Below are 24584 nucleotides of genomic sequence, written 5' to 3' on the forward strand. Positions count from 1 at the left end.
GGAAGCGCTGGGCCCCGGGCCGGGCCGGGCTGGGCTGGAGCCCCGGGTCGGGCCTCTGCCCGTATCCAAGATGGCGGCCGAGGCCTCCACCGGATGGGAGGGGGCGGGGCGGGGCGCTACGGCGGCGCGACGGGATCAACGGCGCGGTTGGCGGGAGCGGGAAGCCGCAGGTCGCGCCTGAAGCTCAAACACACACCCGAGAGCGCGAGCGCCCGGCCCGAGCCGCCGCCATGCACGTGATCAAGCGAGGTGAGACCCCCCCTTCCCGGCTGCCTCCCCCCCCCGGCTCCGGGCTCCCCCCCCGGGGGCTCAACGGGCCTGCGCCCCCCCCGGCTCCGGGCTCCCCCCCCCCCCGGCTCCGGGCTCCCCCCCCCGGGGGCTCAACGGGCCTCCCCCCCCCCGGCTCCAGGCGCCCCCCCCCCCCCCCGGCTCCGGGCTCAGCGGGTCAGGGCCCCTCAGGCTCTCTGGAGTGCAGAGCCCCCAGCCCTGGTGTGGGACCCTGGACACCCCCAGCTCCCCTGTCCCGGAGCGGGCACCTGCTGCTTCTCCTCGCTCTGAGGGGGGCGGCCCCCCAGATGGTGCTGAGCCCCCGACCCCAGCAGTGTGACACCCCTAACACCAGCTCTCCCCAGCCAGTTCCTCTTTCCCCAAGGGGAGACCCCCCAAATAGCGCTAGGCACCTGCCCCTGGAGTGTGGGACCCCCTAGACGTAATGATGTTCCCTGCCCCCCATCCTCCTTCCTTCCTGGAGTGGGGGACCCTACAGACGGCACCGGGCCCCCTGGAGTGTGTGCCCCCCAAACGTAACACCGGCCCCCTGGCCAAGGCCTGTCCGTTGGCATATGTGAGGATATCTACTCCCTGTGACTCTGGACCCCTACTAATTCCCCTCTCCTTGAGTGGGGAACCCCACTTGTAGCACCACTGGAGGGGCAGCCCCTCTGGAGACCGGGATCCCTACCTCCTGTGACTCTGGGCACCTAACATCTGGATCTCCACCAATCCGCCTTTCCTTGAATGGGGAACCCCACAAATAACATCAATAATCCCCGTAGGGCTGGGCTCCTCAGGTGCTGCTCACAGAGCTGTGGAGCAGAGCCCTTGGAGTGCTGGGGAGAGCACAGAGATAACTTGGTGGCCATAGGTGGTGGTGAGGCCCCACAGACCCCTGCTGCGTGTGGCTGGCTGTCATTCGTGCTGCTGCATAAAGGCCGGTCTCTCTTTCTCTCCTCCCCTCTCTTCCTATACACCTGGTAGATGGGCGCCATGAGCGTGTCATGTTTGACAAGATCACTTCTCGGATCCAGAAGCTCTGCTATGGACTCAATGCCGACTTCGTCGATCCTGTGAGTTGATTTGTATCCTCTCCACCTTCCACCATGCTACAGTGGTGACCATTGAAAAGCCACCATTTGCAATCCAGGTGCCACCCAGTTATTTCCCCCTTCTTAGTATAAGGGGAGATGCTGGCATGTCCCATCACCCCTACGTGTGAACTGTTGGCAAATGCTGCTTTTTTAATGGTAACCACTGTGTCCTTTACTTTTTTTATACAGTAGAACCTCAAGAGTTACAAACACCTTGGGAATGTTCGTAACTCTCAAATGTTCGCAACTCTGAACTTAGGGTTGTTCTTTCAAAAGTTTACAACTGAACGTTGACTTAATACAGCTTTGAAACTTTACTATGCAGAAGAAACATGCTGCTTTCCCTTTATTTTTTAGTAGTTTATGTTTAACACAGTACTGTACTGTATTTGCTTTTTTTTTTTTTTTTTTGGTCGTCTCTGCTGCTACCTGATTGTGTACTTCAGGTTCCAAATGAGGTATGCGGTTGACTGGTCAGTTTGTAACTTTGGTGTTCATAACTCTGAGGTTCTACTGTAACTTGATTCTGTCAGAGATTTGTGCTTGGCTTCCTCTCCCTCACAGCTGCAAAGTCTGAGACAGAGATTTGCGTTTACCTGTTATAAATTCCTTCTGGTGGATCCCTCAAACATGGTTTGAAGTGATCATGTTCCTGGTGTTAGGAAGCTCCCTGCCATTTCATCTTGAATATCTTGCTTCTCTTCATTAAAATAGAGTAGCAATCACATGGCTTTTTAAAAAAATGTCCTTTTTACAACTCTCTTTATATTTGTGTCCATGCCAGTCTGAAAGAGAAGTATTAGTTTTCTTTGTTAAAACACAAAAGTGTTCTTCTATCAGAAGTGAATTTCCCTCTCTTAACAGTACCACTGCTCTATTCGTTTGAACAGCCTAGGAGTGGATATTGACCCTGATCCTGCAAGCAGCTCCCCTCAGTAGCCATGCATTGCCCCTTTAACATCCATGGGGTTTTTCATGGACATATGAGTCCATCCATGTGGAGTAAGCTGAAGGATTAGGGCCATGGGTCACAAAGGCCCTGTCTTTATTTATGTCTGTAAAACACTTAGGATGCTGTCAGTGCATTAGAAATAAGTAGTAGTACTTCTCAGCCATGGATCTAAAGAGCATTACAAAGAGGCAGGAGAATCATGATCCCTGTTTTACAGTTGGGGAAACTGACACACTGAGAGGTAAGTTGTCTCACTCCCAGCCAATGGCAGAGCAAAGAATCAAATCTAGGTCTCTGGATTCCTAGTATAGCAACCTGGTGACTGGGCTATAATAATGAAGTTAGTTACTTTTTACTTTTACTTCTACTCAAGATTAGTTAAGTCCCAAGAAGACTGCGAAAAGCTACAAAAGGATCTCAGAAAACTGGGTGACTTGGCAACAAAATGGCAGATGAAATTCAATGTTGACAAATGCCAAGTAATGCACATTGGAAAACATAATCCCAACTATACATATAAAATGATGGGGCCTAAATTAGCTGTTACTACTCAAGAAAGAGATCTTGGAGTCCTTGTGGATAGTTCTCTGAAAACATCCACTCAATGTGCAGCAGCATTTAAAAAAAAAAAAATCCCAGTGGGTAGATGTGACAGAGTCTCCTCTTATTCCCTAATAGTTAGAGATTGGTCTAAGCCCTAAAACATGAAGTTTTACATCCCTTTCCAAACTGTACTAGCATTAACTATTTTTAGTTTAAATATAACAAATTACATGCCTGATCAGGCATGTGAAAAGTCAGAATGCTGTTTGGAGTTTGAAAATTCCTGAGCAAGTACAGGTTTGGATGTGGTGTTCCTGCTTTTGTGTTACCACTTCAACAGGACACATTAACATTTAGGAAATGAACTGCATACAAAACCGTGTGCATGATCACATGATTCCTGATCAATACCTCATTTTTATATTTCTCCCCTCTTCATTCCCCCAAGATGTCGCTAGACGTTTGTAACTTTAAGGCCTGGTGCTTTCCCTCTATCAAGGCAGCTCAGTCTATAAATCACTTTTATCATCTGCTGTTTAAAGCGAAGCACATATTGTAATAACTTCGCTTGCAAACAGTAAATACAATGCTAGGCGTTGGCAAACTATGGCCCAGAGATGGGCAAACTATGGCCCATGGGCCACATCCAGCCCGCGGGACCATCCCGTCCAGCCCCCAAGATCCTGGCCTGGGAGGCTAGCCCCCAGCCCCTCCCCTGCTGTCTCTTCTCCCTCGCAGCCTCAGCTCGCTCGCTCCGGCACAATGCTCTGGGCAGCAGGGCTGTGAGCTCCTGGGGCACCGCAGCTGCAGAGCCCGGCCTGACCCGGTGCTCTGTGCTGCGTGGTGGTGGCAGCGGCGGCGTGGCCTGGCTCCAGCTGGGCGGCGCGCTGGTAGTGCCGCCAGCCACCGGCGCTCCAGGCAGCTCAGTAAGGGGGCAGGGAGTAGGGGGCGTTGGATAAAGGGCAGGGGAGTTCAGGGTGGTGGTCGGGGGTGTGGATGGGGTTGGGGTGGTCGTGGGCAGGGGAACAGGGGGTTGAATGGGGGCAGAGGTCCTACGGGGGGGCAGTCAGGAATGAGAGGAGGGGTTGGATGGGGTGGCGGTGGTCCGGGGGCCGTCAGGGGACAGGGAGTGGGGGTGTGTGGATGGGGCAGGGGTCCCAGATGGGCCGTCAGGGAACGGGGGGGTTGGATGGGGCAGGAGTCCCAGGGGAGGGGGGCAGATAGGAGGTGGGGGCCAGGCCATGATCCCCTCCCCTAACCGGCCCTCCATACAATTTACAAAACCCGATGCGGCCCTCAGGCCAAAATGTTTGCCCGCCCCTGTTCTAGACTGTTGCTGTAAGGATGGTTTTGTCCCTGAAACACAGGTAGCTAACGTGCAGAATTCTGATTTCCCCAGGCACAGATCACCATGAAGGTGATCCAGGGTCTGTACAGTGGTGTCACAACTGTGGAACTGGATACACTGGCTGCTGAGACAGCCGCAACCCTCACTACCAAGCACCCCGACTATGCCATCCTAGCAGCAAGGATCGCGGTCTCCAACTTGCACAAAGAAACCAAGAAAGTGTTCAGTGGTGAGTGTGTCTGTGGGCACTTGAGTAACAACCTGTGCTCCCTTGTTGAGGAGGGAGCCAGTGGAGAGCTTGGAGCATTCGAGGATAGGACTATGGTAAACTTGTTCTTAAACAGGAGTGATTAAGTGTTGAGCCTGTGTATCTGAGACGTTTAATTCCACCAGCTCGTCACCTGGCGGGTGATGATGCTATCGAATGGCTGGGCACACTGCACATACGCTGAGAGAGTTTGATTATGTAGTATTGCCCACATTATAGAGAAAGCTTAGTTACCTTTCTTGTTAGAAATGTTCCAATGAATAGTTTCTACTGGAGCACTTCACTGTTAAAACCTGGATGTCCTCACTGCCTCTCTCTTCTCATCCTAAAATAGAAACATCTGTGTAAGGATGAGAAGAGAATAAATTAAAATTTTAAAGTTACTTTTAGCCAAGACCCATTTGGTAAACTTTATATGGACTAGGCTTATTTAGCATCTGTCTGACTATCACTGGACACTTTGTATTCCTAGAATTTCTTTCATAAAAACAAATTATTCTGGGGCTTCTGAGTAGTAGATATTCCCTGCCATTGGACAGGTAGAAGAACAAACAAACGTGTATTTTTTGAAGACACTTCGTGTGGGCTAGGTTTGGGAGAAGTGCGGTGGTCCAGGCATGTTCAATGTCTGTAATTATAGTTTTCAGACTGTGTAAATAAAAGTCTGTGAATGGCTTTTCTTTGACTCTTCTTTCCATTTCCTTCATAGATGTCATGGAAGATTTGTACAACTATGTAAACCCTCATAATGGCAGACACTCTCCAATGATCGCCAAGGAAACGCTAGACATTGTCTTGGCTAACAAAGATGTATGTAGCACTTCATGGGATCTGATGTTTCTAAGATCCAGCAAACTATGTTCTGTGATATTTTAAACTTCTAAATACGAAAGTAAACCATGTTGGTTGTAGGGCCAAAAAAAAATCACGCGCTGATGTAAATACTAACACAGACGGTGACTGCTCCATTTTGGACAACAACATTTGGAATTCTGACCACTGAAGGATACTTCTGATGCTGTTATATGAAGGACATCTATCCCTGATCTTATATGGCCCCCAGCACTGTGAGATTAGAGTGTCTGAGGCCCATTTGGTAGTTGGACAAAGAGTGGTTGGTTCTTAACTTAATAAAATAACAGAATCTCCTCATTTATTTAATAGAGAACAGTCTTTCAAGGAGAGAGATGAGGTTTGTTATCTGTCTCCTTTAGGTTGCAACCTGAGTATGATATTTTGTTCTGAATTTTCCTGTGTGAGGTCTAACTAGAATGCAGGTGTATGGGTGAGCAGGGCCAGAAGCCAGGATGTTGCCCTTAGTGGAATTTTCATTAATACTTAGCATAGGATGCCAGCTGCATTTGCCAAGAAAGCCTTGCATGCGCTGGTTTTCTGCCTGGTGCCTGTAGCTATGGAGTCATGGTGAGGCCAGAAGCATGAAAACCAGAGGCACTGAACAATAAGCACCGTTGTTCTTGTAATGTGAAGCTGTGTGGGTCTGATGTTAGGGAAGATGGTTTCCACAGTCTAAGTGCTTAACCTGTCTCTGAATTGTTTCATCCCCAGCGCCTGAACTCCGCCATCATCTACGATAGAGACTTCTCCTACAACTACTTTGGCTTTAAGGTAAAGACCAGGTTTCTTGTGAGAGTGAAGATTGTTAGTTTTTTTTTTTCAAAGCCTTAGCAACCTAAGGAAAAAAACCCAAATCGTTTTCATTGCTGCAGAAAGAGACTGTAGTAATGAAGGTGGCTTCCAAAAAACAGTGGCCAAATTTGAATGAGCCATGTGTTCCTTCCTCTATGATTTCTCAGCCTTGCTTTGTCTGTGGTGCCTGAGTCGTATGCCACTGTTTTCTGAAAGCTTCACGGTGCCATTTTTATCTAGCACAAGTGCTATTTTTGACAGCCTAAAGACATCCATTAATGCACCTTTAAATCCTTTGAGTGTATGGTTAGTTGGCCTTGGGGCTGGAGGGAATGGTGGTGGAAAACGTTACAGGGAAGCACACTCTTGTGCTGTGACTAATAAAGCCACCTGTTTTGGTTGGGATCGTGTGCAATGGGGCTCTCCACAGTCACTCAGCATTGCAGTATATGCTCATGTGTTTAGCCCTCTGCACAGCTTCTGCACCATTGTGGTGGACTTCCATGCTTAACTGCTTTAGTTTGAGTTAGTTGGGATTTAGGAACAGGACACAGCATAAACTGAAACTACTGAAGGAGAAAGCAGGCGGAACGGATGAATGTGTATGAGAGCCCAGGGCCAGTTGAAGCCCAGCACCTCTGTTTGTAATGACTCTGAAGTCTACATGCCAAATAGCTTCTCTCCATAGAAGAAAAGTGGGTGATGTGGAAGCTAAATACTCTGGCCTGATTGTCTGCAGAATTTCCCAGTGTGAGGCTGCAGCCTCTTTGACCTGGGTTGATGTATTGCAAGGCCTGGGCAAAGGTGTGTTCCTCTCTAGCATTTGGGCTGTAAGTTCCCTGCAGCAGAGGCACTGGACGCTCTGCCAGGAGTCTGCTTTGCACATGCTATTCCTCAAGGAGTAACTGAATCCAAACACATCAGGTCTTCGTATTCCTGATAAAAGCTTTCCCCCCACTGTTCAGACAAGCTACACATCTGTCCCCTGCGTGTCCTCCCATTCATCTCTGTGCATTCTTCCATGCTGCTGCACGGACCCTTCTCCCCCAGCCAGTCTGCATTGCTTCTGTTTTCTCCTCCATATCCACCCTTAAAACACACTTCTTCAGGGAGCCGTTTAGGGTCCAACCCTCTGAGATGCCCACTGAAGTCTGTAGGAGCCAAGGGTGCTCGGCACTTCATGGGATTGGCCACTTAAACCCTAGCTCTGTCCTCCTTAACAAAATCAGCCCCCCAGTTCAGAACTGGGCAGGGGGACGCCCCCCACCCCCAGCACTGGGATCCCTATGGCATCCCCCTCCTCCAGCTATGTGGACTTAAGGAAAAGAAACTTCAGGGAGGAGCCAGCCAGAGACTCAAGCTGGAAGAGCAGCGGCATAAGCAGAGACATGGATGATTCCATCAGTATTAAAAATTTTATTAAGATGATGATAATAAATACAATAGTGAACAGAGTTTGAGCATAGGAGTTTCTGGTTATCAGGGAATAACGTACAGATTATCGAGGGTGCAAAGTTTGGTTTAAGATAAAGTGGCATGAGGCATGAGGGGTCCAGTGTCCCATCTCCATCTGTGGCTGTCCCTCATGCTTCAGAGTGGCATGAGGAATACAGAGTGGCATGAGGAATACATAATCTGCAATATCCCCGATTGGGGGTAAAAGGTTGATGGGTCAAAGTACGAACATTGAGATATGAGGGTATGAAATTCATAAAGTGGCTATGTTCGGGTGTGGATAATAATGAGTGGATATGGTGATGAGGATGGATTGACCCTCATTTGGTGAGATTTAATGTTCAGGGAGTTTATGGTTCCAGTTCATATGATCCAGCGGAGAAGGTCACTTGGTCTCTTTCTCGTAGTGGGAGAACGATGTCACTCTGGCTCACGCCTCCTGGTGCTGTCGGTGGCCGGTGATGTGCTCAGTGTAGATTTCTACACTTCTGATTAGACGTTCTGTCCCCTGTGCTGATTGCTGTTTGCTCCAGCTCCCTTTCCCACCCTCCCCAGTGTCTTCACCTCAGCCTGTCTCCACAGCTGCCCCTCTTAACCTTCCTCCTCTTCCTTCACTTGATTTCCCATTTACTTTATCCCTGCCCACCTCGCTAACCTATTTCAGCTCCCCTCCTCTCCCCATCCAATCTTGTGGAACTAACATGATTGCCACCATTGCATTGTCTACTCTGTTATACACACTTCCACCAACCCGTGTCTCTTAGATTGTAAGCTCTGGTGCAGCGACTGTCTACCACGTGTTTCTTCAGTGCCCAGCACAATGAGGCTCTGATCTTGGTTAGTCCGTAGGCACTTAGGTTAGTCCTTAGGTATGAAACATAATTAATGATGACAGTATTAGGAAGTGTATTGAGGGAAATAGTTTTCTCTTCTCTCTCTCCTCTCCCCCCCCCCCCCCCCCCCCCCCCCCCCCCCCCCCCCCCAGCCTCTACCAAAACCATGGATCGAAGGCAAGTACTAAACCTCATTATGCATTCACTCCTTTATCTGTACTGTGTCTGCGTAGATTGCGGACTCCTCAGGGCAGGGACCTTGCTGACGTATGACTGGATAGCATCTAGCCCACCTTGGCTGCTATTTCAGTAATAAGGTTGAAGACGAGCAGAGAACTGAGCTTGTATAGGAAACCTGGTACTGGGAGAGCCAAGCTGCTTGAGAGTTGGGTTTTTGGTCCCAGAGCTTTGTGCATTAATCGCTACAGTTTTTAAACTGGAATCTGAGCGACTGATAACTGAGATGCTTTTCTTTCTTTAAAGACTCTAGAGCGCTCCTATCTGCTGAAAATCAATTCGAAAGGTAAGAACGGACTGTTCCTGTTGGATGTATTCTCTGCAGGATCTAAATGTGGCTAGGTAGCTTCCTTCACAATTTTCAGTGTCCATTATTTTCCAAGAGGGTACAGCATATTTGTAATTTGCTTGTCCACATCTTGTTCGGTCCCCCTCCACCCACAAACACTCCCTCCTCAAACATCTTTTAGTAAGACATAAGCATCTCTTTGCCATAGCTGTGGGAAGGCTTTCAGTTGTACTAAAAGCAATTATTAGTTACAGTGCCGCATTGAGTTTAGTTGGGTGTTCTGTTTTAAGTAATGGCTGAATCCACTTCATGCATCCAGCACGTGGATTCTATTGGCACAGAGACCACTCATGCACCAGGACACCCAGAATGTGTTCATCTCCAGCAGGCTGATACCACATTTTAGGAATTGCGGTGCGAGAGGCCATTTGCAATCTCGGTGTTTGGGTATTTGTAATAGAGCTGAAGTTGGCGTGGCTAGAACACCATAAGTTTCAACTGTTGTCACCTCGTGTCTGAAATTTCATGGGCATCCATAATAGTGAGAGATTATTATTATTATTAATTTTATTATAATGTACCTAGAATCCTGAAAATGGCTAGCCTCTGATTCTAACCACTTCAGTATAGGTAAAACATTTGGGGCCTAGAATTCTGACCATTCAGGCTTCTTCAGTGGCATATTTTAGTCCCTCTTTTTTTGCACGATCCGTGTCTGTCAAAACTGGCTCTAAATGGAATGCTTATGTTCCTGTTCTCTCCCTTCTGGTGTCTAGTTGCCGAACGCCCCCAACACATGCTGATGAGGGTATCGGTGGGAATCCACAAAAACGACATTGATGCTGCGATAGAAACCTACAACCTCCTATCTGAGAAGTGGTTTACCCATGCGTCTCCCACACTCTTCAATGCTGGCACCAACCGACCTCAGCTGTCCAGGTACCTCAGGGTGCCAGGCTTGGCTCACACTACGTGCAGAGGAGGGAGCTGGGCACGAGGTGGTTTCTGTTCAAATGAAATGTCCTGTGACAATGGGTAGCTGCACTTTGGCGACGCCTAATTAAAATTATCTGTAATTTGTCAGATATGGCCCAAAATGTGTGTATTTTTTATATTTATAAAGAAAAAATCTGCAAAAGCCTAAGGCCAATAGAAGTGATTCCATAAGTATCTTTTTAATTCCTAAAAATTGTTTAAATACTCCTCTCTCCTGAAGTGCATGAGAACCTAAAAGTAAAATTAACTAGAAACAAAATTAATCATGGTTATTAACCATTCATTGTCCAAGCTGAGATGCTAAAAACACAAAAATAAATGGCAAGAAATAGTTGGATTTTTTTAAAATATGTTTTAATATCTGTTACACTTATAACTTAGGTTAAAGAAATTAGCTTTTAAAAAACATGATGATTAAACTCAGCTGCGCACGTGAGCTTCTTTAAAAACAGAGCTTTACAATGCTCTGCAAATTGCTTCATATTCTTTGCTTCACTTACCTGACCCCTAAAGCGTTAATGATGCCAGAGAATCCTCGGCCGGTTTCTGCACGCCTTCTATGGTATTGTTCGCTTTGATTTTGAATTGTCCGATGTCAACTCCCTTTTGTTTCCATTCAGCTGTTTCCTGCTGTGTATGAAGGATGACAGCATTGAGGGAATCTATGACACTCTAAAGCATTGTGCGCTGATCTCCAAATCTGCTGGTGGAATTGGTGTTGCTGTGAGCTGTATCCGAGCCACTGGCAGCTACATTGCTGGGGTAAGTGAGTAAATGGCACACCATGTGTAGGGAGGGAGAGCTCAGTGGTTTGAGCATTGGCCTGCTAAACCCAGGGTTGTGAGTTCAATCCTTGAGGGGGGCCACTTAGGGATCTGAGGCAAAAATCAGTACTTGGTCCTGCTAGTGAAGGTACGGGGCTGGACTCCATGACCCTTCGGGGTCCCTTCCAGCTCTATGAGATAGGTATATCTCCATAATTATTATAATTATACCATGCTGATTTATACCTTCACGTGTCAGGGAGGTACATCTAACCCAGTAGCTTGCACCTTCTTTTTATGGTATGAAGCCAGATAACATAGTGTTCCTATTACAGTGCTTTGGTTTCAGATTGAGGTATGTTCAGAAAGAAAAGTCGGTGTTTCATCAGACAATTAGTTATTAATTTGTAAAGAAGTAAGATATGGGAGCAGATACCTCAGGACTCATAAACTGCTGGATTTCTCCATGTTGTGCATGAGCAATAACACCTCTTGCAAGTTTCCAAATAATGCTTTTGAGTATTTCAACACAAATTTAAAGCAAAGCACATTCAAAGTGTGGCTTGTATAAACAGATGCTTATTAGAGCCCTTGTTAGCTGACAGAGAGTGCTACTTCCATGTTGTATTTAAAAGATTAGTTCTCTCGTAGCCAGCTTTTATCTGCAGTGGGCAAGAAATGGCTTTCATTGTAAGGGCCTTGATGTTTGCTGTGTCTCATTGGCAGTCTGTCTAAGAGCAGCCTCACAAACCAACCAGCTTCCAGAGGTTGATGGTTTTCATGTGTCTTTGCAGACAAATGGAAATTCCAATGGGCTTGTCCCAATGCTGAGAGTCTACAACAACACTGCCCGCTATGTGGATCAAGGTGGTAATAAGGTACGTCACCTTCCAACCAGGAAGGAAGGTGGCGATGGAAACTTTAATTGAATGTCTTAATAAGCCAGCAGTGGGCTGTGGAAAGATTGACGATTAGCACTGATGAACTGGAGTAATGGCTCTACATGGCATGTACTTAAAAGCAGTATCCTGTTCCCATCACATGGGTATTTGATTCTCCCTTCATTACGAACTGCACAGTGCAAATGTACCTTTCGCTACCTATCCTCTGAAAGGAGTGTCCTAGCGTTTAAGGCAGGAAGGGCCCACCATCCTCACCCAGTGCCCTCACACTGAACCCAACAACCAAAATGAGAGCGAAGTATTGCAACCCATGGTTAGATTCAGCTAGTATGTACCACAGGCAGAGAACAGGGGGGACTGAGGTGCACCAGGGCATGAGGCCCGGGCCGTGGTAGTGAAATGATTAACTGAGATATACCCAGATAATCCTGGCAGGTGACCCGTATCCACACACTGCAGAGGAAGGCAAACACCCCACAAAGTCATGGCCAATCTGACTTGTGGGTGAGAGAGGAATTTCTCCCCATATGGCGATCACTTAGACTCTGAGCATGCGAGCAAGAACCAGCCAGCCAAGCACCTAAGAGAGAGAGCATGCTCGTTGCCACCTCAGCCCTGGCCCAACCTGTCCAGTGTCCCATCTCCATCTGCGGCCATCCCTCATGCTTCAGAGGAAGGAAATAAAAAACCATCCCAGAATACACTTGGGGGGGGAGAGGGGAAATCCCTTCCTGATCCTGCAGGTGGCTAGCTGAAACCCTGGAGTGTGAGCTTTTAGGAGCATAATACATAAACTAGAAGTGAGCCCCAGAACTGCTGAGATCTGCCCCACACCATCACAAGCAACCACATCATACAGTTACACTCATAGTTTTGAGACAGCTGGACAAATTTAATTGTTGTTGCCCTCACAACTCTTACTGGGAGGCTACAAGTTCTGTTTCTGTAAAATACCCACACCAGTAAAGTCAGCCTCTTCCACTCGTTTATACGTAGCTCCTGGAGTGCCTTATGTTGAATTTCAATCTGAAATCGTCCAGAAAGAATCCTGCAAAAAATGAAGCACTCCACAAATAATCCAGAAGTCAGTAGAAAGCTTGACCAGGCAAGGAAACCTTTCACGTGCCCAGCTCTTGTTGAGTACCAGAGTTGAAGAAATTTCAGATGCTTGTTCCTTTTGACTGAAACACCATGTGGCCAGCCCCAGAGAACTCAGTCTGAGGAAGTAGTCACACTCGCTATCTGCTTTGATGGGACTTCAGAAAGACAAGCTCCTTCTAACAATGGGGGAAATTGTCTGGGCCCCAAACCGTGTAGGATCTAATTTTGCACAGCTGGTGTCCGTGTTTACACAGCAGCAATGTGATTATCACTCGTACTCCCATGCGTTTCTCCTGCGTGTCTGGTTCTGATCTTGGCCGTGTTTTGTCTGACAGAGACCCGGGGCCTTTGCCATCTACCTTGAGCCATGGCATTTGGACATTTTTGAGTTTCTTGACCTGAAGAAGAACACTGGCAAGGAGGAGCAGCGAGCCAGGGACCTCTTCTTTGCCCTCTGGATTCCCGATCTCTTCATGAAACGGGTAGAGACTAACCAGGTGAGATGTGTTGGTGCAAGACCGGGTCGGTTAATAGAGCAATAGCATTATTCCAGAGTCTGCAGCACGACCCTGGGATAGAATTTGAGGTGTGCTGTCGGGCTGTCTTGCTATCAGCAAAAGAACTACCTAAAACAACTGCTGCAGAACATCTTAACTATGCAGGTAATCTACAGAGCGCTTTGGGTGAGCTGCAGGGCACTGATTATACCACATCATGTCTTCGCTCGGTCTCAGAGCACTGTTCACTCACCCTCTTGTTCTCAGATTAATTTTTGACCTCTGGAAATTTGTTTTAAATGCTGAAAAGCTGCAGTAAGTGAAACATCGAACTTTCCTCAATAAACAGCCCCCCTTGTGCCTGTGCGCACATGCTTCAAAGTGGGTTCTGTTTTGAGGAGTAAGCAGTCATTAAGGGCTGAATATTATCCTTCAAGCAGAGGCTTAGGTTTATCTAAAATCAGTTACCTGAATAGTTTTAACTCCTGCTAGTTTGCATAACCCTTCCCCTTCCCTGAAATTGCAGGGTTAGCCCCATGTTTCGGGAGGTGGGAAAATTAATTTGTTCATCGTTTTCGCATCAGTACTATGCGTAGGTCAGGAAGTGTTCACTGGTTATCCCGGGATAGCAGACTTTCATTCTGTTGATGGAGATGGGATATATATGCGGGGAGGGATAGCTCAGTGGTTTGAGCGTTGGCCTGCTAAATCCAAGGTTGTGAGTTCAATCCTTGAGGGGGCCATTTAGGGAACTGGGGTAAAAATCTGTCTGGGGGATTGGTCCTGCTTTGAGCAGGGGGTTGGACTAGATGATCTCCTGAGGTCCCTTCCATCCCTGATATTCTATGATTCTAAAAGATTCTATGTATCTTTTTCCTCTCCTTCATAGGACTGGTCCTTGATGTGTCCAAATGAGTGTCCTGGCTTAGACGAGGTTTGGGGAGAGGAGTTTGAGAAACTGTATGAGAGGTATGAAGAATGGACAGAATTCTGAGCAGAGTTGGCTATTTACATCTCCCACTCATTGAGTTTCCATCCCTCTTTATATGGGTGGCCCTGTCCGTATCTGGGAATTTGGAGCCCAGTGCTGTCCTAACATGTCCCTATGACTTCTGTTCATGGGGTTATTAATAAGAATAGAGAGAGGGGATGTCTCCTGATCCACATTGAAATTCTGCCCAAGATGGGGACAAGCCTGAACGATGATCTCCGTTTAATAAAGACAAACAGGCAGAAATCTCAGTAAGGGGATTGATGGCTTCAGGTTGAACTAGCCTCATTTGTTGCCTGCCATGCAGGAGAGAGTGCACTGATCAGCTTCATGCCCCTTGTGAGTGGGAGCAGACCCAGCATCCTGCCAGTTCCGATCTGGCTTGGACCACAAATGAAAGGATCTGGCCACCCAGTGAAGGCGTCATTGTACTAGGGAATCTCCTCCCCCCCCCACACCCCCACCCCTCTCACTAGCTCTCTGTTGAGCCCAGGGAAATAAGCATTAAAGGAGCGCTTGCTTTGTCTTGCAGTTATGAGAAGCAGGGCCGTGTCCGCAAGGTGGTGAAGGCCCAGCAGCTCTGGTATGCCATCATAGAGTCTCAGACCGAGACCGGGACCCCTTACATGCTGTACAAGGACTCTTGTAATAGGAAAAGCAACCAGCAGAACCTGGGAACCATCAAGTGCAGCAACCTGTGCACAGAAATAGTGGAGTACACCAGCAAAGACGAGGTGGGTAGGGACATGGGATTTACTCCAGCTCCGATGGGGAAGCTGTGCTTGTGCCGGGCTCGGACATCCAGAATACAAAGCTATCTTCAAGTGAGGGGAAGCTTTGTCTTTATGGGTTCTTCCGTTTGACCTGTTCCCTTCCTTCCCTCCTCCCCCTCCCGCCCCCCCCCACTCTCTCTCTCTCTCTCTCTCTCTCTCTCTCTCGGTTCTGGGAGTTATGGCCAGGGGATCTTCAAGACAGACAATTAGGGAAACTACATTGAATTTAGGAAATGATCGTGTGTGTCTATGGCTTTTCCATAGGCTGTTCATTTTCCTGTAAGAGTTGGGTATAAGGGCTCAGTGGCGAAGTGCGCTGCTCCATTTGCACCTGCCCATGGCTGCTGTGAGGGTGGGTGGGGCTCGTGGTCACTATGGGGGGCTGGGGATTATATTGGTGCTTTAGTGAAGCCTGTGCATCCTGTTTGCTTTGGGGTCAAGAGGGAATCATTGAAACCTCTGGAGTCTTGGAGTAAAGTGGGGCCCTAAACAGGATGGTACATAACTGAGACCTACACAACTAGCTGTCTGCTTTCTGTCCCTTGAGTGGGGAGCAGCTGCTCTGAGCACTGGAAGAGCAGAGTCCCTAGTGAAGTAGAGGAAGACTGAGGAAAGGAACCAGTGCCAGGCACAGTTTTGGGCATAGCCAGTGTAAGGCCACGCCCCCAGTGGGTCGTCAGCAGTGGGGGGGTCTAGCCTGAGACCACTAGGTCTAAAAGCAGGAGCCTCTGCTGCCTGAGCTAAAGGAGACAGCTCAAACGCTCCAGCCCGTTCGTAAACCTTTGTGGTCTTGCAAGCACGGGTTACCCTAGGAATTGTTGGTTTGATCCTTCTGGGGCTGCCGGGATAGTATAAAAAATGAGCAAGGCGAGGCTGCCTGCATACCCCTGACCTAGCAGGACAGTTGGTGCTGGGATCAGCCACTCTAATGTTGTGGCAGAGCGAGGTGATAGAGGAAACGGTTGGGGATCAGGGTCTGGAAGGCAAGGAGAGGCAAGACCTACAGCAGATAGTGAGCCGAGCTCTCATAGTGCTGAGAGATATCAGCAAACCTACAGGGATTCCTCCACTTTCTTCTGAGGTGCCTGGTACTGGCCACTATCACAACAGGGCTAGATGGGCTCCAGATCTGATCCATTACAACATTCTCTATGTTCCTACAGCGGTCAGGGGGTCTTCAGGCAATCTACATCCTTGCTACTCTTGGGCTATGGGATATATAGGATGAGGCAGATGTTCTCCCATCTCTGCCGGTTGCACTGACCTCCGTGTTTCATCTCCCTGTGTCCATTTCCTCTGGGGCTGGGACTCTGTTAGTCTCTTGTATTGCCCAATGTTGGCTGACGCTTCTGCTCCTGCTGTTCCAGGTTGCAGTTTGTAACTTGGCCTCCATAGCCCTGAACATGTACGTCACATCGGAGCACACTTACGACTTCAAGAAGTTGGCTGAGGTCACCAAAGTCATAGTCCGAAACTTGAACAAAATAATTGACATCAACTTCTACCCTGTGCCAGAGGTATGGGGGAGGGTGCAGCTGGGCTGGAATGGGGGCGGAAAGGACCACGTGGAGAGTCTGGGAACAAAGGAGGTGCTATTTTATAGCTGACTGGATTAAGGTTGAAGCAAAATTTATCCTGCTATTGCATGCTATAAAATTGTCTGGAGTTCTGAATCTGGCTATTAAGTATTGTTGTCTGAAAATAGAACTGTGGTAATAAAACACCATCTACCCTGCTGCAGCAACAGTCCATCATCGGTAGCCTGGCTCAGTTCTCTGAAGCTTGGCAAATTCCAGATGTGATGGATGCTTAGTTGGAGCAGATTCCAGAGGAGTAGATCCTCCCCTACGAATGCTTTGCATGGCTTATAATAGGACATAGGCAGTCCCTTCCCTGAAGAGCTTACAGAGTAAGGAAGACGGGCATGGTAGAAAGAGTGCGTCCAGAAGGCTGAAGGAAGTCGTGCGTGGTGTTTGGTTTGATTTATTGCTGACTGTTTTTGTGGGCTTCACAGACATGCTTTTTCAGGAGGTGGAGGGGGGTTGTAGCTTAGTGCAGAGGAATTGGGAGGGCATTCCCTGCATAGGGCAGTGTGGAGCCGGTTGAGGGAGAGTGAGACTGGCCGCCTTGGTGGGTGGGGCAGTAGGAGACCATGGCCACAGTCTAAGCTGGAGTGGAGTTTTGCAGGTTTTGAAGGAGAGAACAAGGGCCAAGCTTCTCAAAAGTGACGGGTGATTTTTGGGTGTCCAGCTGGAGACTCCTAAGAAGGGCCTGATTTTCAGGAAGTACTGAGCCCCCGCCCTCAGAGCACCACACTCCTTTAAGGGGCCTCAAGTTGGGCACCCAAAGTCACTTGTCACTCTTGGAGGGCATGGCCCTTGTCCTCCCCTTGAAGGCCCTATGTAACATCAAGTGACAAAGAACTAGTAGAGGGAATGAAAGAGAGGCTGCTCTGGCCGGACTGATGGACAAGGAAGGGAAAAGTGAGAGGCTGTTTCGTGTGGACTGAAGGGGATGGTGGCCGCAGAGTGAGTGGATGTGTTGTCAGGGTCGTGTGGTTCTGATTTCTACCTTACATTGTCCTCCCCTCTCAAACATAGGCTGAGCTCTCCAACAAACGCCATCGTCCCATTGGCATTGGAGTGCAGGGTCTGGCGGATGCGTTCATCCTGATGAGATACCCCTTTGAAAGCCCCGAGGCCCAGTTGTTGAACCAGCAGATCTTCGAGACCATTTATTATGGTGCTTTGGAATCCAGCTGTGAACTCGCCAAAGAGCATGGCCCATACGAAACTTACGAAGGCTGCCCTGTCAGCAAAGGCGTAAGTAACAGTGGCGGGTCTCCAATAGAGCAGAGCTAGTGTGAGGGCACTTAGTGGCTGGCTGAGTAATCACTAGGCTAGCTGTTCACTATCCACTAGTGAAAATGGTTGTGGGGGGGGGGGGGGGGGGGAGGGGGTCTGCAAAATTCCAATAACATGTCTTAACTGTCTGAAGCTGAGTGTAGAGTATTGAAATGACTTTTGCTTGATTGATTTACATGGTGGTCATCAAAACACAGATGAATTGCTGCCCTTACCCCAAAGAGCCGCTGTCTAACTTAGTCCACGCCTCTATTCTTTTAGATCCTACAGCATGACATGTGGAACGTCACCCCTACTGACCTGTGGGACTGGAAGGCTTTAAAGGAGAAGATTGCCAAGTGAGTAATTGCCCTAATGAGTATTGTCAGTCTGTGTTAGATGCAAGAATCCTTTGATGATGGTAGAGATTACAGCTTTAATTGCCTGAAATGTGCTGGTTTCTTTTGAAAAAGACTGTGTAGAAATGGCACCAGTTTACTCAACGGGTCAGCTTTTAGTGACAAGTGTTTTACCGTCTCCTATTCCCACTAGCCCTGGAGATCCCATGCAACGGAGACTGAGTGAGCTGGGCTTTTCTGGTTCGTGCATTTCCAATAGACTTGTTTGTTCATTTCCAGTGGATTACAGGTCACTGCATTTACATAGGTATGAGGTGGAAAGAACCCAGTCTGGCTTTAGGAGCAGAGGCTGGGTTTGCAGGCTGACTGGGAAACAAACCATCTAAGCTGAGCACATCGGAACCAGGAATCATGGAGAGACAAATATGAAGCCTCGTGATGCTGTAAGATTCACTTGCAGGGGGTTAACTTTCAGGTTTCCCTCAGCAAATCTTTCAAAATAACAGTGGGAAAGATTTGCTGTGGGAAAGGCGAGATAAGTTTGCCCAACTTGGCTGTCAGAAGGCTGCACATTTTTGGAAGCTTTTTCCCTTTTACTTGGAAGTGCTCCTGATCATCTTGAAAACAAGTCTTTTGGGGAAATCCTCTGCACACCAGTTTGTGGGGAAGAGGATGTATTTTCACGCAGTGCTTGTTTCAGTCCACCTTGATCTCTTCCCCATGACTGAACCATCTGGGAAGCTCTGGTGAGGAGGAGGATAGCTGTGGTCGAGTTACACTTCCACGTTACCCAGTCTCTGCAGAGTGCTTGTAGGTGAACACTGAGCTTGTGTTTTCAGTTTATGTGAAGTGTTTCAGGTCAGGCTGTTGAGATGTGGCGGTGAAAATTCAGGGGGCCTAAGTGGAGTTAGAAAGGGCACTGCTGAATTTGCTTGCCCTTTCTATTTGTACAACATGGTTCCTTGCGCCGAACCCTGATTCTCCTCTTTCCAAACTATGCTTAAGGTTGTGCTTTCTAGTGGGCTTCATCTCGCAGGTGCTGGTGTCTTTCTCTGATCGGCTGAAGCTTTAACCTCTGATTGTTCTCGCCTCTCTGCATTAGGTACGGCGTTAGAAACAGCCTGCTCCTTTCTCCAATGCCAACTGCTTCTACTGCTCAGATCTTGGGCAACAATGAGTCCATTGAACCCTACACCAGTAACATCTACACACGCAGGGTCCTCTCGGGCGAGTTTCAGGTAAGGAGGCCGGGGCAAATGCGGTAAATGGCTTTTAAACATGCAGGCTTTTGACAGCCAGCAATGTTCAGTAAGACAGAAGCAGCACATTGTATTAGTCAATTTATTTGCCCCGTATGTCCCTCTCCCATGAAAAAACGTGCTGAGGAAGATAAACGAGTAAGCCAGAATGTTCATACAGAGCCACAGTGGTAACTTGACTGCCCTGGGATATGCTAAAGGGGCCTTAATTACAAATTCGAGAAATGCTGGTTCTGCTAGAGAAGGCCCCTGTGAGACCTCAGTGTTGCCTGCAGGATTGATTGCCAAAGCGGGGGGTGGGGAGAGGACACTTAGACTTTAGGGAAAGTTCAGAGGCCACGGGGCTCATCACGGAAGCATCAGGAGGAAAGGTTTCTGCATGTAAAGTGTTTAGTAAAGTATATCGACAGGAGGTGTAATTAACGTACAAATGCTAGGGGACTGGTCACACTGCAGGAAAGGGCGGAGCTAAATGAAGGAAGAGATTTAGGGATCGATAAGGGGAAAATCTGACAAAGGGGAGTAGCACAGTTGACTAGCTCCTTAGAATGTAAGATTGGGTTCAGTGGCTATTTGGGGACCTGCACCATGTAGGTGGGGGTGTCTCCTACAGGGGGAGTTATTCCTGCCATAAGGCAGGCGATGGGCTCTGTGAGCACACAGTTCTTTCCTTCCCCGTACATCTAACGGGCTCCGCTCTCTACAGATTGCGAATCCGCACTTGTTGAAAGATCTGACGGAGAGAGGCTTGTGGAACGAAGAGATGAAAAACCAAATCATCGCCCACAGTGGCTCTGTGCAGGTATGAGAGAGGAGCTGGGATGAATGTGGCTGAAAAGGCAGCAGGTCAAGCGTTCCCAGGAGCTGGCACGGGTGCTTGAGGAGGAGGGCGGGACCTGCCACACATGCTCAGAGTATGTTTCACGCTGCTCCGCCTTTGCAGCATCTCTGGAAGGGAGAGCTGGGATGTTGCGTGCTGGCTCCGAGGGGGCAGGGGCCAGTGGGGATCGAGCTACCTCCGCATGGCGGGGTCCAGGGAGGGAGTGCCACCTCCACCCCCGACTCACCTCAGCAGGCCACCCGCCTGTCTGCACTGGGCTTGGGGTGCACAAGCAAAAATTATAACTCAAAGTTGGGAGACTTAGCTCAAGAAGTTTGAAAACAGCTCGGGGGGCAGGGAGGGGGTAGCTGGGGCTGTGTGCGGGCAGGGGGGTAGCTCGGGGGGCAGGGAGAGGGGTATTAGGGGCTGTGTGCAGGCAGGGGGGTAGCTCGGGGGGCAGGGAGAGGGGTATTAGGGGCTGTGTGCAGGCAGGGGGGTAGCTCGGGGGGCAGGGAGAGGGGTATTAGGGGCTGTGTGCAGGCAGGGGGGTAGCTCGGGGGGCAGGGAGAGGGGTATTAGGGGCTGTGTGCAGGCAGGGGGGTAGCTCGGGGGGCAGGGAGGGGGGTATTAGGGGCTGTGTGCAGGCAGGGGGGTAGCTCGGGGGGCAGGGAGGGGGGTATTAGGGGCTGTGTGCAGGCAGGGAGGGCATAGCTCGGGGGGCAGGGAGGGGGGTATTAGGGGCTGTGTGTAGGCGGGGGGTAGCTCGGGGGGCAGGGAGGGGGGTATTAGGGGCTGTGTGTAGGCAGGGGGGTAGCTCGGGGGGCAGGGAGGGGGGTATTAGGGGCTGTGTGCAGGCAGGTGGGCAGGGAGGGGGGTAGCTGCGGCTGTGTGCAGGCAGGGGGGTAGCTCGGGGGGCAGGGAGGGGGGTAGCTGCGGCTGTGTGCAGGCAGGGGGTAGCTCGGGGGGCAGGGAGAGGGGTATTAGGGGCTGTGTGCAGGCAGGGAGGGCATAGCTCGGGGGGCAGGGAGAGGGGTATTAGGGGCTGTGTGCAGGCAGGGGGGTAGCTCGGGGGGCAGGGAGAGGGGTATTAGGGGCTGTGTGCAGGCAGGGAGGGCATAGCTCGGGGGGCAGGGAGAGGGGTATTAGGGGCTGTGTGCAGGCAGGGGGGTAGCTCGGGGCAGGGAGGGGGGTAGCTGCAGCTATGTGCATGCAGGGAGGGCATAGCTCGGGGGGCAGGGAGAAGGGTATTAGGGGCTGTGTGCAGGCAGGGGGGTAGCTCGGGGGGCAGGGAGAGGGGTATTAGGGGCTGTGTGCAGGCAGGGGGGTAGCTCGGGGCAGGGAGAGGGGTGACTAGGGGCTGTATGCAGGCAGGGGGGTAGCTCGGGGCAGGGAGGGGGTAGCTGCGGCTGTGTGCATGCAGGGAGGGCATAGCTCGGGGGGCAGGGAGAAGGGTATTAGGGGCTGTGTGCTAGGAGGACTCTCCTGTGTTCCCTGTTCCCGGACGGGTCTGGTAGCCACGGAGCCGAGGATCCCCACCTGGGGCTGTTACCGGCTGCCTCTTCGGGAGCAAAGGGGGCTGGGAGCTGAGGAGCAGCCTCAGCCAGGGGCACCAGCAGAAGACGAGGGAACCAGCCAGAGCCGCAGCTGTCCTGCACTGCCCGGCTCCAGCTTCTGGCCGGGGGGCAGGGAGAGGAGATGGGTGGGGTTGGGGGGCGGGGAACTGCCCCTGGGACCTCTGTGCTCTTGCGCCGCAGTTTGGGGGTGGGGGGGCAATGCCCTCCAGGTCCCCAACTCTGCCCATGGGCTCAGGGCTTCTGCCCCACAGGGAGCACCAGGGTTCTGGGATTCAACCCCGTACCTCCAGGTTTCAGCCCCGCGGGGGGGCACTGGGGATCGAGGCTTCAGCCGCGGGGGCCCGCAGACCCCTGGTTGAGAACCGCTGCTCTAAGTTGTCCCAGAGAATGTTAGTCTGCTTAGTTGTGTGTGTAAAGGGGGGAAACTTCAGAGCAACAAATAGACCTAAACCAAGACCCTGCTGTGGAGATGTTGGCAGCCATACATGAAAAGCAAAGGAGTCTGTCTGGGCTCAGTAAATTGTGCCCTTGAAATGTCTTTCCCTGTAACATGCTGAGGGTGAATGCCCTGCTGATAAAACACTTTCCCTTTGCCCTGAGTTGGGAGGGTAACAGCTCCCTTTCTTGTCCTGATTGGCTAAGGGGTTCTTGCCATGGAGACCTGGTTGAACAGGGCCTTCTCCTGTAAAGTGTCCCGAAAAGGAAGCTGCCTGTTCTTTACGACGGTAAAAGGTCCATTTAAGGGCATGTATTTACAGATTATTTGGGATCGGTAATGGCTGGCTGTAACGTTGGAGTTCAGTTGCAGTGCGGTTTGGTTTTAGCCACAGTAGCTTGTTACCGGTTGCCATTATTATGTGGCCATTAAGGTGGTCATTGGGAATGCTGCCTAGTAACCAGTCCTGTTCCTTTCAGAACATCCCGGAGATTCCAGATGACTTGAAGCAGCTCTATAAGACGGTCTGGGAAATCTCCCAGAAGACCATCCTCAAAATGGCAGCTGACAGAGGCGCTTTCATTGATCAGAGCCAGTCCCTGAACATCCATATTGCAGAGCCCAACTATGGCAAACTCACCAGCATGCACTTCTATGGGTGGAAGCAGGTATGTGGGAGGGGTGGGTGGGGGAGCCTACTCGCTAGTTGATAGCGTTTGGATTGACGCATTCGGTCACTAAAAGTTGTCTCATGTGGTTCTTAGAAATAAATGTCTGTTTCCCTTTCGTTGCCATCAGCAATATCTCTCCGCTTCTGCGGCCTGGCCTACACTAAAAACTTGGGTCAGCCTAGTTACGTCACCCAGGGGTGTGAAAAACCCACACCCCTGAGCCATGTAGATAAGTCAACCTAGCCCCTGGTAGATAGTACTAGGTTAACAAAGGAATTCTTCTGTCAACCTAGCTACTGCCTCTTGGGGAGGGGGAGTCCAAACGCCAACAGGAGAGCCCCTCCCATCGGTATAGGTAGTGTCTACATTGGCGCAGCTGGAGTGTTTCAAGAGTAGGCAAGTCCTGAGGACAAATGACTAGGTGGCTTGGGGCGCTCCCAGCATTGTTCCCATCTATGGATCCTAGCATGGTAGCCATAGCTCGTTAGCTAATACTGTGGGGTGGTTACGTCCTATTGGGGAGCCATTAACGAAAGCAACTGCTGGCTTACGGGAAGTGTGTCTCGGGAGCCAGAACTCAGCCTGAGCTCCAGCATGGTACGATTCCCTGACCCGCGTGCTTTCACTCTGCAGGGTCTGAAGACAGGCATGTATTACCTGAGGACAAAACCAGCGGCCAAGCCCATCCAGTTCACCCTGAACAAGGAGAAGCTCAGAGAGAAGGTGTCCAGGGAAGAGGAGGAGAAGGAGAGGAACAAAGCAGCCATGGTGTGTTCACTGGAGAACAGAGATGACTGCCTGATGTGTGGCTCTTAACTCACCTGCCCTTTGGTGCCAGCACAGCTGCTCCATCTGGCTTAATCTCTTCTAGAGTAAATAGGTCTAGTTTTACTTCCGTACGTAGGGTCTTGCTGAGACTGTGATGGGGGGCCGTCAGGGAGTAGAGTACAATGCTTTCCCCATCCCTGGGTTGGGGCCTGTACACACACACGTATATAGCGCATAAGAAGTTTATATGTATCCCCTTTACAGCCGAGCTTCCTGGAAACTAAGTGCTTTTGTATAGTCTTGCATTATCCACTGTAGATAGAATTTTCCTAAACGTGGACAGGAAAAATGCTAATGCCTGTTACCTTAAGGATGAGTCCTGTGCTCTACAGACAGTTGTCCTCATTGTACTCCTGTGCTTATGTGGTCCTGATGAATGACTTGCCTTTGCCACAGTAACGTGGCAGTGAGGAAAACACCCCTGTGCTCTGTCTGTTGTGGCCGGGGCGTGTTGTGTTAGGCTGAGGAGTTTGGCTCACACCTGCTAGAGCGACCCCTCACAAGGAGCTCCGGGGTCTCCCAAGGTGCTGGGGGACAGACTGGCTATGTTACCTGTCACATGCACACTTCTTCGCCATCCGGCCAGAGGGAGGGCAGAGCATTGCACCTAAGAGGACTTCCCTTTTTTTCCTGTTACCAGGAAACAGAAAAGCTGTTGCAGCCACTTGTCTGTACCAAAAAACCTGGGTGCTCGTCAGGTTGAGTAACCAGCTTAAGTGTCCTACTCTGAGAGAGCCCTGCTGAATTGCACACGCTGTCTCCTTTCAAGAGCCAAATCCATCTGGCTGGGCTAATTGTTTGATGATTCTAAAATAAATGTTTTTACCTTTC

The 24584-nt window shown here is 49.9% G+C and overlaps 1 protein-coding gene across 1 annotated transcript; it reads left to right on the forward strand.

Annotated features, from left to right (window-relative positions):
• The first annotated feature begins 136 nt into the window (after positions 1 to 136).
• RRM1 (ribonucleotide reductase catalytic subunit M1) lies at positions 137 to 24584 on the forward strand. The gene is made up of 19 exons (XM_054015975.1): positions 137 to 249; positions 1258 to 1346; positions 4262 to 4439; positions 5188 to 5288; positions 6045 to 6104; positions 8897 to 8936; positions 9716 to 9878; positions 10556 to 10697; positions 11494 to 11577; positions 13038 to 13199; positions 14089 to 14168; positions 14723 to 14924; positions 16331 to 16480; positions 17564 to 17785; positions 18089 to 18165; positions 19268 to 19403; positions 20131 to 20226; positions 22734 to 22922; positions 23559 to 24584. The coding sequence occupies exons 1-19, from the start codon at positions 231 to 233 to the stop codon at positions 23739 to 23741; spliced, it is 2373 nt and encodes a 790-aa protein (XP_053871950.1). The 5' UTR covers positions 137 to 230; the 3' UTR covers positions 23742 to 24584.

The sequence above is a fragment of the Malaclemys terrapin genome, chromosome 1, assembly GCF_027887155.1.
Source record: "Malaclemys terrapin pileata isolate rMalTer1 chromosome 1, rMalTer1.hap1, whole genome shotgun sequence".
NCBI lineage: Eukaryota > Metazoa > Chordata > Testudines > Emydidae > Malaclemys > Malaclemys terrapin.